The following is an 18355-nucleotide window of genomic DNA, read 5'->3' as shown; positions in this document are numbered from 1 at the left end:
CTTCCAAGGCCTGGGGTGCAGAATCCTGGTGGGGGAGCTAAGATTCCTACATGCTTCCAGGTCAAAAAACCAAAACATAAAACAGAAACAACGCTGTAATAAATTCAACAGAGACTCTGAAAGTGGTCCACATTAAAAAAAAATTTTTTTTCCTCCCCACTTTGCTAAGTTCCTTCAGATTGGTTCAGGCCTCTTCAGCTTTTTTAATGGTAATATATTCACATAACTCTAAAATCAGGAGCATAAAGAAGTCTTCCCTTTCCACACAGTTGCCCACTCCCTACCCAGACAGGTGAGTTTCTTGTGTCTTTGGAGAGCTTACTTATCCTATACAGGTAAACATGAATATACATGTTCTCGCTTTTACATAAGAAATACTGTACCTTACTTTTTAATACACAAATATTACTACATTAAGAGCTTCCTTATCCTGTTTTACAGCCACATTTGATTTCACCATACTACAGACCACTAGTGATCACCAAAACTATTCTTCCTGGACACACAGCTAGACTGTATTTCCAGCAGTCAGATGTGGCCTTGTGATTAGATGCGAGTGGTAGTGGTTTTGTGATAGACTGTGAAAGTGATTATCCCCATTTCCAGTCCTGGATACTATAAACACTCTTCCATACCAACCTCCACACTCTTTCCCATTCCTGGGTTAATGTATATAGTGAAGGTGGGTTTCACAAGTGGAAGAGAGTAAAGCAATTAGAGGAAGGTAGCCTAGTTCCCTGAGTTAGCCCTTCCATAGAAGCACTCATTTTGGACTTCATGTGGGAGAGAAATAAATCTCTCCTCACTAACCACTGAGATTTGGGGCTTACATGTTATAGCAATTGCTTCCAAGTGGCTCAGTGGTAAAGAACCCGCCTGCCAATGCAGGAGCTGTAGGAAACTCGGGTTTGATCTCTGGGACAGGAAAATCCCCTGGAGGTGGAAATGTCAACCCACTCCAGTATTCTTGCCTGAAAAAAATCTCATGGGTAGAGGAGCCTGGCAGGATACAGTCCATGGGGTCACAAAGACTTGGACACAACTGAGCAACTGGGCACGGATGTTATAGCGATTAGCATTATCCAAAATAATATATCCATTGTTCCATAATCTATTAAACCAGTTGTGCTCACTTACGGGTGAACATTTAGGATACTATCAATCTTCTGTTACAACAAACAACACTGGGATGAGTAACCTTGCACATACATCATGTCGCAAGTATGCAGGGATATGTAAAATAAATTCCCGGCGTTGGAAATGGCAGGGTCCAACACAATGTGTATCTGTCCTGTTGACTGCTATTGCCAGACTGCCCTGCAAGGGACAAGCTGCACTCACACCAGTCACAGAGCAGCGCTTATTTCCCCACAGCTTTGCCAACAGGGTAAGTAATCAATTTTTGGGTCTTGCCCAATCTGAAAGATGAAAACGTACTTAGCTTTTTTAAAAAATATTTATTTTATTTACTTGGCTGCACCGGGTCTCAGCTGCAACATGCAGGACGTTCCAGTTGGGGCATGTGACTCTCAGCTGCGACACATGGGCTTTAGTTTCTGGACCAGGGATCGAACCTGGGTCCCTTGCATTGGGAGCATGCAGTCACAGTCACTGAACTATTAGGGAATCCCCTTCTTAACTTTTTTTAAAAAATTCTCTATTTCTCCAAAAGGCTGCCTCTGGAACTAATCGAGCTATATGTAGCCTGCCATCCCCTGATGCCTGTTTCAGGCCCAGAGGCCTGCACTGCAGTGCCTGGGCCCTGCTTCTCCAGTGGGAATTGACAACACAAGCTAGTAGAGTTCTCTGGATTTCAGGTCCTGCCTGATGCTGATGCTTCTTCCTGGAAAACTTTACCAGAGCCTTTAAAAGATATCGTCTAAAGAGACTCTGGGGCACAGAGCACAGGTTTTGGAGTCAAAAAGCCCCAGCATAAAGTTTGACTCTACCACTTACTTAGCTGTGTAACCTGGGGCAGTTACTTGGACTATTGGATCATTGGTTTCTTTCTATGTAAAGAGATAACAATGCGTATGTATGTATCAAAAGAGCTCTTACCATAGAAAGTACTCATAAAGGACTCACTGTTATTTTATATATATATACATACCATCTTATAAATTTAACATTCTCATTCATACAATGGAATGTTACGTGGCTATTAAAAAAAAAATCACACCACAGGAAAATATTAACTCATTCATACTGTTTTGCTAAATGAAAAAAAGGCCACAAAATAGCTTCTATTAAATAATAACATTATTGTTTTTTTAAATGCATTTTTAAAAGACCTAGAAGGACAAACATCAAAAAATTCTGTTTCGTTTTCTTTCATGCTTTTATGTGCTTTCTTGGTTCTCTAAATAAAGTTTGAGCTACTTTTCAGATTATGGGGAAAAGGATAGGATAGGGGAGGAAAATATGCTTTTATAGGCACCAAATTTCATAGTGGGGACAGTTTCTCTCCTCCCAGGGGTTCTTAGGATTCCCTTAAAAGAAGGAACAAGCCTGCTGTAGACAACAGAGCTTGTTTGCAGCTCCACAGCCCTTCCTTTGTGAATGAACTATCTCTCCCTCATCCATGTGGCCCTGAGGGGCTGTCAGTCCTGGTGCTCAGGTTCCCCTAATGCAGAAGTGGGTGTATATCCTAGGCAGGCCAACCAGAATACTCTAGCTCTCTGACACAGTGACTGGCTCAGAATGTGAATATGACCCAAGTAGAGCCATGGCCTTTCCAGACATTGGAAGCTAAAAAGTCTCTTTTCCTTTTAAATCTACAGCTGAGTTGAAATGCAGGCTTGGAATGCCAGCAACCACCTTTCTTGCCTGATGGTGAGAATACAGCCCATATACACAGAATAGAGCTGAGCCAGGAGAATGGAGACAGTGCCAAGAGTTTTGATGACAATGCTGGAGACCCAGGTTTGTCTGGCTCTAGCTACACTGGCCTAAAGCCAATCTGCCTCTGGTCTTGCTACTTATTTGAGCCAATAAATTATCTTTTGGTTGAAGCTAGTGAGTTAGGTTTCTGTTATTTGTAACCAAGAAAGTCTTGATGAATAAAATATGTTCCCGGTCATACCAAGTGCTGCCATACCTTCAAGGTCATCAGATCCAACCCGCCAGGCAAGATGTTGATAACAGTCTGCCCAGCAGTGACCTCTTGTAGGATCTTCAACACCCTCACACACTCGCTCACCCTCTGGTGCACCTGCAACAGAGATAGTCCCGGGGGGAGTGGAATACCGTACAACCATCCAGTGGGAATCTCAGTCCCCCTCAGAGCCAAGGAAGAATGTGCCCACCCACATCTCAGCAAGCACTGTGGGCCCCACATCCTGAGAAAGCCTCAGCTCCCTCACAGCCACTCACATCAGCCCCACCTAACAGCACAATGGAGTCAACCCAGCTGTTCAGACTCTACCTACCTACCCATGGCAAACAGAGGTATAATATGGCTATACTGTGTGGCATATGAAAGCATCTCGCAAACAAAAGGACATAAAAGTGTTCCTATTATCAACCCTGTACTGGATTCTGCTTGCCCATTTATAGCATATGTCTACTGCTTTTGTCTGCTAGCACTCATCCACCCCTACTTCTATTAACCTTGACTTCTGAGGATTGTCCCTCACCAAAATATCTAGCAATGCATTTCTGATGGGAACTTCATATTTTGGTACTTCTTCCCAGCCTAAGAGTCTCTATCCAGGATTTTTTATATTATTACATCTTGGGGAAGAAATTGGCGACAACCCCCAAACAGCCCTATTGTCTTAGATGGTGAGGGCGGACATGCGCAACCTCGTAAAGTAAGCCAGTTAGTAGATGAGACCAGCTAGCAAGGAGACAGAAATGACAGTGATCCCAGTGGTCCTGTCCTTCCTACAGTCTGCTATGTAAACCAACCAATTCTCCTTTTTTGCGAAACAAGCTTGAGTTGGGTTTCTGTCACTTGCAATCGTTAAAGAGTTTTGATCAAGATCTCATTTCTTGGCTGTGACAAGCTCAGGACCACTTTGAATGAGACTTCAAAAGAAGTTAGTGCAAAGTCTTCTCAGTGAGTGTCTTACACAAAAGACAAGCTTAGTAACTCTCCTTCCCTACTGGCATAAGCCTACCTGGCAGTTCCGAACATAGAATTCCTTCTCCCCTTCCTCAATTTGACGGTGGGGGATCCATTCCTCCTCCAGGGCCTCATCAGGCTGATTCTCCTCTGGGGTCTGCTTGCAGAAACAGGTGGCTGCAGCTGACCCATCCCTGCAATACATGTGCCCCCAGGGACTTACTTCTCCCCTTTATCAAATCCCCTTTTCAGCCAAGCCATTCTAGCTTATCCTCTAGCTAAATGGGAAAAAGATAGAGGGCATACATAGAAGAGTAGAAAAAATGGGGATTTGGGGGACGGACCTCGGTTTGAACCCCAATTCAGCTGTGTCACTTTCAGCAATGTTAGTCAATATCTTTGAACCCTGATGTCCTCACGTTTTAACACAAATACAATCCCTACCTTGCCTAACACTAGGACTGGAAATAATACATCCACAGGAAACTAGCCTATACCCAAGCCCAGGACAGCAGGCACCCGACCCATGATGGTTTGTTGTGACTGTCATCCTCACCTGTGCTCTGGCACAGCAACCACAAAGCCACGAGAAGCCAGCTCCATGCAGAAGGCTGAATAGAGTGTCCTAGAGATCCAGGAAGGAACCGAGAGAAGTGATCCAAGAGTGGCCTGCCCTTAGCCTCCCGTCCAACCATGCTCTGCTAGTAGCCATCACAAAAGATGGAATGGAGGAAGCTTCATTTGCAGCAGCTCTTCTTCAGGAGCTTTCCCCAGCCAGCATACCCCAACTCTCACCAAAGCTCCAAGTGTTCTCCTCCAGGGAGCATGTGCAGATTGATCCACCATGTTTTGCAACCCCATACACTGATCCATAGTCCCCATCCCAACCTCAATACAGTTTGGCTACTTGACACAGTTGCTTTTTTATTGTCTCCATATTGTGTGTGCTGTGTGCCAAGTCGCTTCAGTTGCCTCTGACTCTTTGCAACCCTATGGACCACACCCCGCCAGGCTCCTCTGTCCACGGGGTTCTCCAGGCAAGAGTACAGGAGTGGGCTGCCGTGCCCTCTGTATATTGTACATCTCCCAAATTAGCTGGTGAGCTCCCTGAGGAGAGGGACTCTGGCTAGTTTTTAACATGCAAATATGCATCTGTGATTTAGCATGTGGGTTCCTTTGGTCTGTCCTCCAACATTCAAAAAAAATATGGCAGACATTGCTAATTGCCTACTCCAAACACCTATTTTTCCCTTCCTCCTTAATAACAGAATCTAATTTTCAGCTGAAGACACTCTCATGGATCAAAATGACATTTCCCAGCCTCTTTGTAGCCAGGTTTGTCTACGTGACTAAGTTCTAGTCCAGCAATAGGAATATAATGCTACTCTAAGCGATTTAAAATTTTCTAGTAGATATATTTTAAATAGTGAAAAGAAACAGAATTTTTTGGATGTTTTGATGTTTGTCCTTCCAGTTCTTTTAAAAATGCATTAAAAAAACAATAATGTTATTACTTAATATAAGCTATTTTGTGGCCTTTTTTTCATTTAGCAAAACAGTATGAATGTCTTCTTATGCCAGTTCATATTTTCCTGTGGTGTGATTTTTTTTTTCAAAGCCATGTAACCGCCAGTCTATGTCTGACGCAGGATACAGCATGCTTGGGGCTGGTGCATGGGGATGACCCAGAGAGATGTTATGGGGAGGGAGGTGGGAGGGGGTTCATGTTTGGGAACGCATGTAAGAATTAAAGATTTTAAAATTAAAAAAATAAATAAATAAAATAAAATAAAATGCAAAAAAAATAAATAAATAAAAGCCATGTAACATTCCATTGTATGAATGAGAATGGTAAATTTATAAAATGGTATATATACACACACACACTAACAGTGACTTCTTTATGAGTACTTTCTGTGATAAGAGCTCTTTTTACAATAGGCCAAGTATCTGCCCCAGGTTACACAGCTAAGTAAGTGGTAGAGTTAAACTTTCCGCTGGGGCTTTTTGACTCCAAAACCTGCGCTCTGTGCCCCAGAGTCTCTTTAGACAATATCTTTTAAAGGTTCTGGTAAAGTCTTCCAGGAAGAAGCATCAGCCTGGATGGTTAATAACCCAATATAGCTAAAACATTATCATTTCAACATATACTCAAGATTTTTAAATTAAAATATTTTATTGCACTTTTTTTTTTTTCATATGAAGTATTTGAAACCCAGTGTGTGTTTTATGCTTACAGCATATCTCAGTTTGGACCAGTCATACTTCAAATATTCAATAGACACATGTGGCTAGAAGTTAGCATAATGGACAGGGCAGCTGTAGTCAATGGTATGTAAGCAGTTGTGTTATACAGAACTTTCAGGAGAGTTCTCCCTTCCTATAGCATGGACTGTGTATGTAATAGCTAGAGCTAAGCAACCTCCCTGGGTCATGAGATATTCTTAGAAGCAGAAGCTACACACGCAAAGCAAGATTATAAAAGAAGTCTGGTTTTTTACTTTATAGAACTACCATATTAGGTCTGTCTAGTACTTTATCTGAGCAAAAAATAAACTTTATATTATTTAGGTCACTATCGTTTGAAGTTTTTCTATTAAATACAACTTGCCTGTACCCTAACTGATTCAGGAAGGTCAGTTACTTAAATTTCTTTTCACCTTCTCTCACTCACTTCTCTTGGGGAGGCAATGAACAGGATTTAAGAGCTAGAGATTTCTGATCCCTCCCCAGTTCAGACTGTAACCTTGAGCAAGTCTGCCTTTCAGAGTTGGTTTGCTCATCTGTAAAATATTCTTCCACCCACTGACCTCACAAGACTATGTGGGAACCAAAGAAGACAGAGGCACATTCAGTTCAGTTGAGTTGAGTCACTCCATCGTATCCGACTCTTTGCGACCCCATGAATCGCAGCACGCCAGGCCTCCCTGTCCATCACCATCTCCTGGAGTTCACTCAGACTCACGTCCATCGAGTCTGTGATGCCATCGAGCCATCTCATCCTCGGTCGTCCCCTTCTCCTCCTGTCCCCAATCCCTCCCAGCATCAGAGTCTTTTCCAATGAGTCAACTCTTCGCATGAGATGGCCAAAGTACTGGAGTTTCAGCTTTAGCATCATTCACTCCAAAGAAATCCCAGGGTTGATCTCCTTCAGAATGGACTGGTTGGATCTCCTTGCAGTCCAAGGGACCCTCAAGAGTCTTCTCCAACACCACAGTTCAAAAGCATCAATTCTTCGGTGCTCAGCCTTCTTCACAGTCCAACTCTCACATCCATACATGACCACAGGAAAAACCATAGCCTTGACTAGATGGACCTTAGTCGGCAAAGTAATGTCTCTGCTTTTGAATATACTACCTAGATTGGTCATAACTTTTCTTCCAAGGAGTACGCGTCTTTTAATTTCATGGCTGCAGTCACCATGTGCAGTGATTTTGGAGCCCCAAAAAATAAAGTCTGACACTGTTTACACTGTTTCCCCATCTACTTCCCATGAAGTGATGGTTACAAATGGTTAGGTAATATTTAAAAATACACACACCTCCCTGGGATGGAAAGCCACAAGTCTGTGACCCATGAGAAGGATTTCAGATCCTGCATTAACCATAGATACAATGAGAGAAAACCATGTCCCTTTACCTCCCTGCCTTTTATTCTTGGAATTTCACTATAGTTAATGAAGAATATTTATAACTGATTCACCCAAGTGTATTTAGATGTGAAGCCTCAAGACAGAGTCTTAGACCAAAAAGACCACGCTAAAGCCATGCACTCACCTGTTCTCTCAAGAAAATACCTGTGGGCTGAGGAAAGAGTATTTCTTAGCTTCTTTTCTCCACCAGACTACAGTCTGAAAGCAGGGGCTCTATCTTATTCACTACTGAACACCCAGCCACAGCATAGGCCCTCGCACGTGGCAGGTACTAACATTGGAAACCATCTTGCTGTCCTTCTAGCCTCGTCTCTACATCTGCTCTCCACCTCCTGCCATGGACTATAATTATGTGCATCTAGATGCAGTCTCCTCTAGTGGACAAAAAGTCCTTGATTTGTTCCATTTCTATATGTCCCACCTTTTTCTCATGCCAAGAAACTAGCACAGAGCAGGTGCTCAACAGAAATCTGCTGAATGTATGGAACCTAGCAAAACGTAAATATTTATTGGGAAACTACTGTTTTCCAGGTACTGCCCTAGACATCGGGAAAGATAGAAGACAGACATCGTCTCTGCCTTCATGGAGCTTACAATCTAGTGATAAACACATACGTTAAAGAATAATCACATAAATAATTAATTCATTACAATTGTGTATATTGTCTCCCTGCTTATTTAACTTATATGCAGAATACATCATGAGAAACGCTGGACTGGAAGAAGCACAAGCTGGAATCAAGATTGCCAGGAGAAGTATCAATCACCTCAGATACGCAGATGACACCACCCTTATAGCAGAAAGTGAAGAGGAACTAAAAAGCCTCTCTGGGGAGGCCTTACAAATAGCTCTGAAAAGAAAAGAAGCGAAAAGCAAAGGAGAAAAGGAAAGATATAAGCATCTGAATGCAGAGTTCCAGAGAATAGCAAGAAGAGATAAGAAAGCCTTCAGTGATCAATGCAAAGAAATAGAGGAAAAGAACAGAATGGGAAAGACTAGAGATCTCTTCAAGAAAATTAGAGATACCAAGGGAACATTTCGTGCAAAGATGGGCTCGATAAAGGACAGAAATGGTCTGGACCTAACAGAAGCAGAAGATATTAAGAAGAGGTGGCAAGAACACACAGAAGAACTGTACAAAAAAGATCTTCACAACCCAGATAATCATGATGGTGTGATCACTCATCTAGAGCTAGACATCCTGGAATGTGAAGTCAAGTGGGCCTTAGAAAGCATCACTATGAACAAAGCTAGTGGAGGTGATGGAATTGCAGCTGCGCTGTTTCAAATCCTGAAAGATGATGCTGTGAAAGTGCTGCACTCAATATGCCAGCAAATTTGGAAAACTCAGCAGTGGCCACAGGACTGGAAAAGGTCAGTTTTCATTCCAATTCCAAAGAAAGGCAATGCCAAAGAATGCTCAAACTACTGCACAATTGCATTCATCTCACATGCTAGTAAAGTAATGCTCAAAATTCTCCAAGCCAGGCTTCAGTAATACATGAACCGTGAACTCCCTCATGTTCAAGCTGGTTTTAGAAAAGGCAGAGGAACCAGAGATCAAATGGCCAACATCCACTGGATCATGGAAAAAGCAAGAGAGTTCCAGAAAAACATCTATTTCTGCTTTATTGACTATGCCAAAGCCTTTGACTGTGTGGATCACAATAAACTGGAAAATTCTGAAAGAGATGGGAATACCAGACCACCTGACCTGCCTCTTGAGAAATCTGTATGCAGGTCAGGAAGCAACAGTCAGAACTGGACATGGAACAACAGACTGGTTCCAAATAGGAAAAGAAGTCTGTCAAGGCTGTATATTGTCACCCTGCTTATTGAACTTATATGCAGAGTACATCATGAGAAACACTGGACTGGAAGAAGCACAAGCTGGAATCAAGATTGCCGGGAAAAATATCAATAACCTCAGATATGCAGATGACACCACCCTTATGGCAGAAAGTGAAGAGGAGCTAAAAAGCCTCTTGATGAAAGTGAAAGAGGAAAGTGAAAAAGTTGGCTTAAAGCTCAACATTCAGAAAACGAAGATCATGGCATCTGGTCCCATCACTTCATGGGAAATAGATGGGGAAACAGTGGAAACAGTGTCAGACTTTATTTTGGGGGGCTCCAAAATCACTGCACATGGTGACTGTGGCCATGAAATTAAAAGATGCTTACTCCTTGGAAGAAAAGTTATGACCAACCTAGATAGCATATTCAAAAGCAGAGACATTACTTTGCCAACTAAGGTCCGTCTAGTCAAGGCTATGGTTTTTCCTGTGGTCATGTATGGCTGTGAGAGTTGGACTGTGAAGAAGGCTGAGCACCGAAGAATTGATGCTTTTGAACTGTGGTGTTGGAGAAGACTCTTGAGGGTCCCTTGGACTGCAAGGAGATCCAACCAGTCCATTCTGAAGGAGATCAACCCTGGGATTTCTTTGGAAGGAATGATGCTAAAGCTGAAACTCCAGTACTGTGGCCACCTCATGCGAAGAGTTGACTCATTGGAAAAGACTGATGCTGGGAGGGATTGGGGGCAGGAGGAGAAGGGGACGACCGAGGATGAGATTGCTGGATGGCATCACTGATTCGATGGACCTGAGTCTGGGTGAATTCCAGGAGTTGGTGATGGACCGGGAGGCCTGGCGTGCTGCAATTCATGGGGTCGCAAAGAGTTGGACACAACTGAGCGACTGAACTGATTTTATTAAATATTTTATAATATTTATTTTATTAAATAATCTAATTTATAAAATAGAGCATGTCTCAAGGACAAAAAAATTTTAAAAACTCCAGTATCTTCAAACAAAGAAAAAAACTCAAAAACTCTGAGGCAGAAATTAACATAGTACCTTTAGGGCTGTTTTTCTGGAAAGCTGGAGGTGGACAAGTCGCGAGAACTAGGCTGGAAACTTTGCCCTGTACCTGCCTTCAGATAAGATCATGACAAGAGCTGAATTAAGTTCAAAGGGCTTCTAAATATAAAAAGGAATGTATCTGAGTTGGTTCTAACGAGACAGATGAACCTAGAGCCTATTATATGAAGTGAAGTAAGTCAGAAAGAGAAAGACAAATATTGTATAGTAACATATATGTGTGGAATCTAGAAGGATGGTACTGATGAACCTATCTACAGGGCGGCTATGGAGATGCAGACATAGAGAACAGACTTTTGGACACAGCTGGGGAGGGAGGTGGGATGATTTGAGAAAGTAGCACTGAAACATATACATGACCATAAGCAGAAGAGACAGCCAGTGGGAATTTGCTGAATGACACAGGAACCCAAAGCTCACGTGCTGCGACAGCCTAGAGGGGTGGGGTAGGGAGGGAGGTGGGAGGGAGGCTTAAGAGGGAGAGGACATTTGTATATCTATGGCTGACTCATGTTGATGTATGGCAAAAGCCAACAAAAGCAACTATCCTTCAATTAAAAATAAATAATTTTTTAAATGAATAAAAGAACTTACTGATGTTCCTCAGAGCAGGAATATGCCAAAGCAAAAAATAATAATAATAAAATAAAATAGACCTATGGCAACCCACTCCAATGTTCTTGCCTGGAGAATCCCAGGGACGGGGGAGCCTGGTGGGCTGCCATCTATGGGGTCACACAGAGTCGGACACGACTGAAGTGACTTAGCAGCAGCAGACCTCCCTGGCTACACTGCAGACAATCGTTTCAGTGGAAGTGGGATGTGTAAAGGCAAAAATAGATGACTTTGTGTAACGCTCTTGGATATAAACTAAACTTACATGTTGATGAATGAACATACAGTGAGAATATTAACAAGCTTAAACAGGAACCACGTACACTATAGTTAATACGTAACTACATAACTACATAACACACCAAGGTGCAGAAATAAGAATTCATGGGGAGAATTCTGAATGGGTATTGACTCGTAAGGGCTTCCCTGAGATCTCAGTTGGGAAAGAATCCGCCTGCAATTCCGCCTGCAATGCAGGAGACCCTGGTTCAATTCCTGAATCGGAAAGATCCGCTGGAGAAGGGATAGGCTACCCACACCAGTATTCTTGGGCTTCCCTCATAGCTCAGCTGGTAAAGAATCCACCCACAATGTGGGAGACCTGCGTTCAAACCCTGGGTTGGGAAGATCCCCTGGAGAAGGGAAAGGCTATCCACTCCGGTATTCTGGCCTGGAGAATTCCATGGACTGTATAGTCCATAGGGTTGCAAAGAGTCGGACACGACTCAGTGACTTTCACTTTCACAATTTCACTGACTTGTAAAACTTAGGCCAGCATTCCCTGAAGTTGATGACGAAGGGGATCTTACAGTTCATCACCCCACAGTGCTCCATGTAGAGAGATGGAGAGGAGTATGGGCGTAAGTGCACACCTACTCGGTGCCTCATCCGAGTCCGTTTGACAGATGAGGAAATACAGGCTCAGAGACGCCTACCATGGTCCTGAGTTCACACAGCACAGTGGTCTGGCTGAGATTCACAGCTGAGGCTGCAAGCTCCACAGGAGCAGGGAGCGAGTCTGTCTTCATCACTGCTGTCCCTGATGCATGTTGAATAATCAACTCTCTGAACATAACGCTCAAGCTCCTTCTAGTACTTCTGGACTGTTATAGAGGAAGAAGGCTAAAACAAGTATTTATATAAATGCTAGAACATGAGAAGGGAATGATATGAAGGACGCCGAAAGGCTCCACCAGGTGAAAGGGGCTTGGGGAAGGCCTTCTAAAGAAGGTGGACCCAGCGCTTTGGGATGAAGCAGATGATAGGTAAGAGCTGACAGATGGAAATATGGGTTTCCTTGTCTTTTGAGAACATGCTGAGAGTCAGCAGCTGCAACCAGGCAAAGAATGTGACAAGATCTGGGGGAGCGCAGCTCTTACCTGAAGGCTCCCATGCCATGAGAGAAGATGATCAAGGGGTATCCAGAGTCCTTTGTTTTAAAGGGGCCATTCCAGCTAACAGGCAGGCGACAAGATCCTAGCAGAGACAAGGGGTAAGAATCTCCGGCTGCCCCCACACTAATCCCAAGGGCAGCCTGAGCGCAAGCATGGTGGGGACCCGGTGGCCCTCCTCTCAAGAGACCCACCTTTCACCTGAGCAACGCAGGACAATCAGTCATTTATTCTTTCCCTTTTTCTCCCCTCAGGAGCACGAACACAACAGAAAGTGGGAAAAGAAAGCCAAAGGGGGAGTACTGAGCAACTTACGGGCAAATCCCTGAGACGCTAAGGCAGTCGGTAGAGTTCCTAACAGTGAGGTCTTTGGGGGAAGTGGATGACTCAGTGTGATCTGACCCAGAAGAGGGAGGAGCTAGAGGGGCAAGTGCAGGAGATGGTATGCTCCTTGGCAGTCAAGAGTGCTTCTTTAATCTAAGCTATAGCTGACACAGAGCAGAAATAATGCATGCTGGATACATGAGTAATAGCTGCCACCTATGGAACACATTCCACATCCCAAGCACAGCACCAGAGTGCGTCTTTTATATACATTACAATGTATATACACGTCCGACTTTACAATCCTGCAAAGGTAGATGTTCAGACACATTCAGTAACTGGCCCAAGCCCCACAGCTAGTAAATGATAAGGACTGGATTCGAATCCAGGGCAGTCTAACTCTGTAACTAAAGCTCTTCAAAAAAATAAATAAATAAAGCTCTCCTGCTTGTAATTCTCTCCACTCTCCATACCACACTGACTAACGGATGCCCCACTACGAAAGGGCTGGACAACACAAACTATAAGGTACTGTGTCTGCCTGGAGATCTCCAAGGGACATAATTAAGCAGCTGGGAGAGCACCCAGGGGTGAGGCCAGCTCTTACCCACAGCCAGGTTGAACAGTAACCCCCCCCAGCGCTTATTAAACTTCAGGTATTCGGCCAGGCCAGCGAAGTACTCATAGCGGGGAATCCACAGCGGCTGCTCCGAGGTCTCCTCTGCCTCTTGGCACGGGTAGAACAGTCGAAAGAAGCTGCCCTGTAAGGAAAAAAAGACAGCAGCTGCTCGGAGCAAGAAGCCCAAGCATGGCTTCATTTCCCAACAGACACGTTCAGCAGTTGTTTAAGGGTACCAGCCAAGTACTAAAACAGGGAAATTTTACCTTCAATTCACATACCTGAATTTTACACTCAGAAAACCCAGAAAGAAGCAATTTTATGTTCAGCATTCACATAAGGCTTATGTTATTTCAAACAGCCAACTGTATTTTGAATTACATTGGAGGGGTACTAAAATATTTCCAGAGCTTGGGCTATCAAAAAAAGATTTCAATGTGGCTGGAAGCCCAGGCCTGGAGGAGCCCCAGAAGCCAAGGAGTAGCTCTCTTGTTGAATGGGGTGACATTGGTGGCACCCTGGGCAACCCTGGAGCCTGGCCCCTGGAAGGTAGCAGCAACACATTCACTCTACATGGGGGTATGTGCCTCTCACAAGGGAGAGGGAGAGTTCAAGGGCCAGCAGAGAATGACCTAGGAACTGAAGGAGGGAAAGTCCCGGACTAAAGTAGGAGGGCGGAACAGACGAGAGCAGAATAGGAGAAAAAGGAGACTGTCTTCCTACGTGGGGCCGGGGAGTCAAAGGTCAATGGCACATAGCCCACTGCTCCTCCTCTCATACACTCAGATTAGGGTGAGATCCAAAACCTTTCCAGGATCAGGCACCTGCTCTCAAGACATCAGAGAGCTTCCTTTGAAGTTAGAGGCCCCAGTTCCTCCAAGTTGGGAAAAAAGAATCCACCATCTCGTCTATTGAGATGTTTCTAATTGAAAAGAGGAGAAAAGTTCAGGGGAAAGAGACCTGGGTGCTCAACAATCAAATCCAGACCAGCTCTGACTCAGGTTTCCCCTAGCTGGAATTACATCATCAGACTTGTGACAGAAGCAGTGGAGACACGCTGGAGACACTTACCTGGAGGCTCTGACCCTCCATCACATCCCCGCAGCCTACGAGGTGGGGTCCCGTGACAGGCGGAAAGCTCACGGACTGGTTGACCCCCATCTCATCACCCGCTGAACGACGACTTGGGCAGTGGCTGAACTTGACAGCTGGAGGGCGGAACACAGAACAGCCTCTTGCTGGTTTCCTCTCAGCTTCCTGTTGCTTATTCTTATCAGCCACCCCTCTCTACGCCTGCTATCACCCCTCCTCCCTGCCAGTGACGCAGCCAGTCTTCCAATCATCCACCTTGCTACACTGCCTTTACTAAGGTTTGCTGTGCTGTGCTTAGTCGCTCAGTCGTGTCCGACTCTTTGCAGTCCCATGGACTGTGCCAGGCTCTTCTGTCCATGGGGATTCTCCAGGCAAGAATACTGGAGTGGGATCCTCCTGGGGATCTTCCCAACCCAGGGATCAAACCCAGGTCTAGGGGGCTGCTTTTTCTGTTGCTATTGGCAGAGAGGTGAGGAGAAGATCATGGAAAGGAAACAGAATCTCCATATTCCTCAAAACCCACTAAAAAGTGTTCATTTAGCACTGACTATGTGCCCAGCACAGCAGCAACTGCTGCAGAGAACATGCCACAGACCTTGTCCTCAGGAGGCTAAGAATAACAAACACAACCACTAACATCTATTATTTACTATGTGTCAGCACTGACCTGAGATTTTTACATACTCTGCGTCATTTCATCCTCTCAACAACCATCTGAGGAAGGGACTATTAAGACCCTGTTTTACAACCGAGACTAGGGCATGAAGAGGTTGAATAACTTCCCCAAGTCACACTGCTTCTAGGTGGCAAACTCAGGTCTGTCTAATCCAGACCTGAGCTCTTAACCCCTCACTGATCCTGCTAGTGGGGAGACACAATGACGTACATACAAAATCACTGACCTAAACTATAAACTATAAAAGGCACTTATTTGGGTCTTAAATATGAGGAAGATTTTCGAGGCAGGGGAGAGGGGAGCATTTTTATACAGGACATAATGTAAGAGCAGAAAGGGCCAGAAATAAAAGGTTAGAGTATAATGTGGGCAGGAGATCAAACAGGAGCCTTCCACGTGGCAGGCGTGCATGCTCTGACTAGAAAGCACCCCTATAACTTGGTTGCTTCTTGTTTGCCTTTTTTAAAACAAGGATGTCTTTTTTTTTTTTTGACCATGCTGGGTCTTAGCTGTAGCATGTGAGATGTAGCTCCCCTGACCAGGCCCCTGCATTGGGAGCATGGAGTCTTAACCTCCGGACCACCAGGGAAGTCGAGGTTACTTTTTAAATCAGGACTAATGCCACTGCTCTTCCTCCCGCTTCAATTACATCACCGCCAGCAGCAGTAGCAGCACGCTTACTCTGTGCCAGGAACTACACCAAGGGCTTCACATACATGTATTATTTAATGAAATCCTTACAATAATTCCCTGGGATATGAATTGCTAGCTCATCTTACAGATGAGGAAGCTGATACTTAATAAAGTGAGGCAATTTACCCAAGAACAGTGAACAGAGCCAGAATCTGATCATGGGCAACGTGGCTGTGACAGTAGAGAATGTGGTCCAACTTCCTAACATTCATCCGATCCTTCCCTCCTACGGAGATCCCTTGTGATCTGGGTGGGGTTGACACCTCTCTAACCTCTAGAGTTGGACCTGTCAGCCCTACATATCCCCATCAGTATCTGGATGAAGAGTGGGCTCATGACACATATTGGGCCAACCAGGGCAAAGCCTAGGACTTTGGTCTGATGGTAGAGTGTGGACAAGTTCTTTCTGTTTTGAACTAGCATGAGGTGTGGATGTGAAGCCTTGAAGTGTCGCAGCCACTTTGTTACCTTGTGAATGAAGGTACCCGTGGAGGATGCAGAGCTGAGAGAATCATAGAGAAATGCAGTTATTTGTGAAGACATTAAGAATCTCTGAATTAGACTATACCTGAAACTTGGCCCACTCCTAGACCTCTAGTTGCAAGACCCAATAAATCCCTTTTTATTGTTTAAACCAACTGGTTTAGATTTCTACTGCTTGAACCAAAAGCATCTAAACTGATCCACCGAGTCCTGGGCCACAATTTCAGTCATTGCATTATTCTGCTTTCTTTAAGATGCTCTGGGATGGATTCGGTAGTTCGACTCGAAACATGGAAGAGACAAGGTCTCTGGACAAGAGGAGACCTTAGGGATCACTTCTTCCCACAGTCGTCCCCTGCACCACCACCCCGACTCAGCTCACTACAGAAATGTGCTTTACTGATGAAGCGATCAAGGTCCTAAGGGGTTAAGGGAAATGCTCAAGGTTACCAGAATTATTATTACACACAGATCTCCTCACTGCCAACTTCCAATTGTCTGGCCTAATGGAAAACTCCAGACAAGCAATAATCTTAATGCCATTCTACTTAACTTTGGAAGACAATAAGTGATATTCTTTCTACTACAGAATTGCTTCATCTTGTTTCTCTGAAGCAAATTTAAAAACCGAATTCTTTTTAAAAAGACGCTAAGCTCCTGACACAGTCAGTGGGCTATTTAGCCAAAGGGAAGTTGGATGAGTGGTGCTTAGTCTCAGACCCTGACCTTTTCTGCTTGAGGGCAGATGCGCAGAGGACCCACAGCGGGATGGGGAGGAGGCACAGGACAGGTCGCCCGCGAGACAATGAAGCAGCTGAAGTTTTATTAATATTTGCTGATTGAGTGAAAAGGAGAAGCAATAGGATTTGGGCAACTAAGTGGATTTGGGGAGTTATGCAAGAAGGGAGAGCCAAAGGTGAGTCAGGTTTCAGGACTGGGTGACCAGAATGATATTAGCTTATAGGAAGAGATGCTAGTCTTAATCCAAAAACAGAACACTGCATGAGACAGGAATCAGGACAAGGGCACTTGAAAATGCCTATAACAGAAGGGCAGCAGAACTCTCTGGTAATCCTGGAAAGCTTCTGGGAAGGCCATCAACTAAACTGAGTGAGGCTAACATGAAAACGGATCTGCATTCTCTGGGCTCATATTGACTGATGCCCAAGTAGAACGGAGAGACAGGAAAATCCAGTCTAACTCACAAATTTTTGCCTAAGAAACATCCACAGAGCGTCCAGTGTCATATCTAATAAATGCCAAGGAATTCTCCAAGGAACTCAGTCCAGGTGTCTCTATCTACTTTGGTTCACCTTATCTAAACAATTTGAGGTGACGTCTACCTAAAAGCCTCTCTACCCACCCAAACCTGCCCCACCCATCAAAGCCTAGTGAAATCTCTGGTACTCTGTGAAGCTTCTCAAGGCCTCCCAATCTTCCCTCTTCTCCACTGGAGTATGTATGCATCACTCACCTGATAACCAATCACAGGTGCCTCAGGACAGCTCCTGAATTAGTGCCTACTCTAGCAGCGCAAACAGTGACCAATTTTATTTTCTTGGGCTCCAAAATCACTTCGGATGGTGACTGCAGTCATGGAATTAAAAGACACTTGCTCATCAGAAGAAAGCTATGACAAACCTAGTTAGTGTATTAAAAAGCAAAGGCATCACTTTGCCAACAAAGGTCCATATAGTCAAAGCTATGGTTTTCCTGGTAGTCATGTACAGATGTGCGAGTTGGATCATAAAAAAGGCTGAGCACCAAAGAATTGATGCTTTCAAATTGTGGAGCTAGAGAAGACTCTTGAGAGTCCCTTGGATTGCAAGGAGATCAAACTAGTCAATCCTAAAGGAAATCCACC

General features: G+C 44.3%; 1 protein-coding gene across 1 annotated transcript in view; it reads right to left on the bottom strand.

Annotated features, from left to right (window-relative positions):
• PAFAH2 (platelet activating factor acetylhydrolase 2) overlaps positions 1-14708 on the bottom strand; it is a 29358-nt gene extending 14650 nt beyond the window's left edge. The window contains exons 1-6 of the mRNA XM_068968968.1: positions 14619-14708; positions 13536-13689; positions 12593-12689; positions 4623-4691; positions 4122-4260; positions 3098-3211 (exon numbers count right to left, since the gene is read on the bottom strand). Coding sequence (XP_068825069.1) covers positions 3098-3211; positions 4122-4260; positions 4623-4691; positions 12593-12689; positions 13536-13689; positions 14619-14708 — 663 coding nt within the window. The remainder of the gene's footprint in view (positions 1-3097; positions 3212-4121; positions 4261-4622; positions 4692-12592; positions 12690-13535; positions 13690-14618) is intronic.
• Between the last annotated feature and the right edge of the window lie 3647 nt (positions 14709-18355).

The sequence above is a fragment of the Capricornis sumatraensis genome, chromosome 3 (assembly GCF_032405125.1).
Source record: "Capricornis sumatraensis isolate serow.1 chromosome 3, serow.2, whole genome shotgun sequence".
Lineage (NCBI taxonomy): Eukaryota > Metazoa > Chordata > Mammalia > Artiodactyla > Bovidae > Capricornis > Capricornis sumatraensis.
This window is presented reverse-complemented; position numbering and strand designations above follow the sequence as displayed.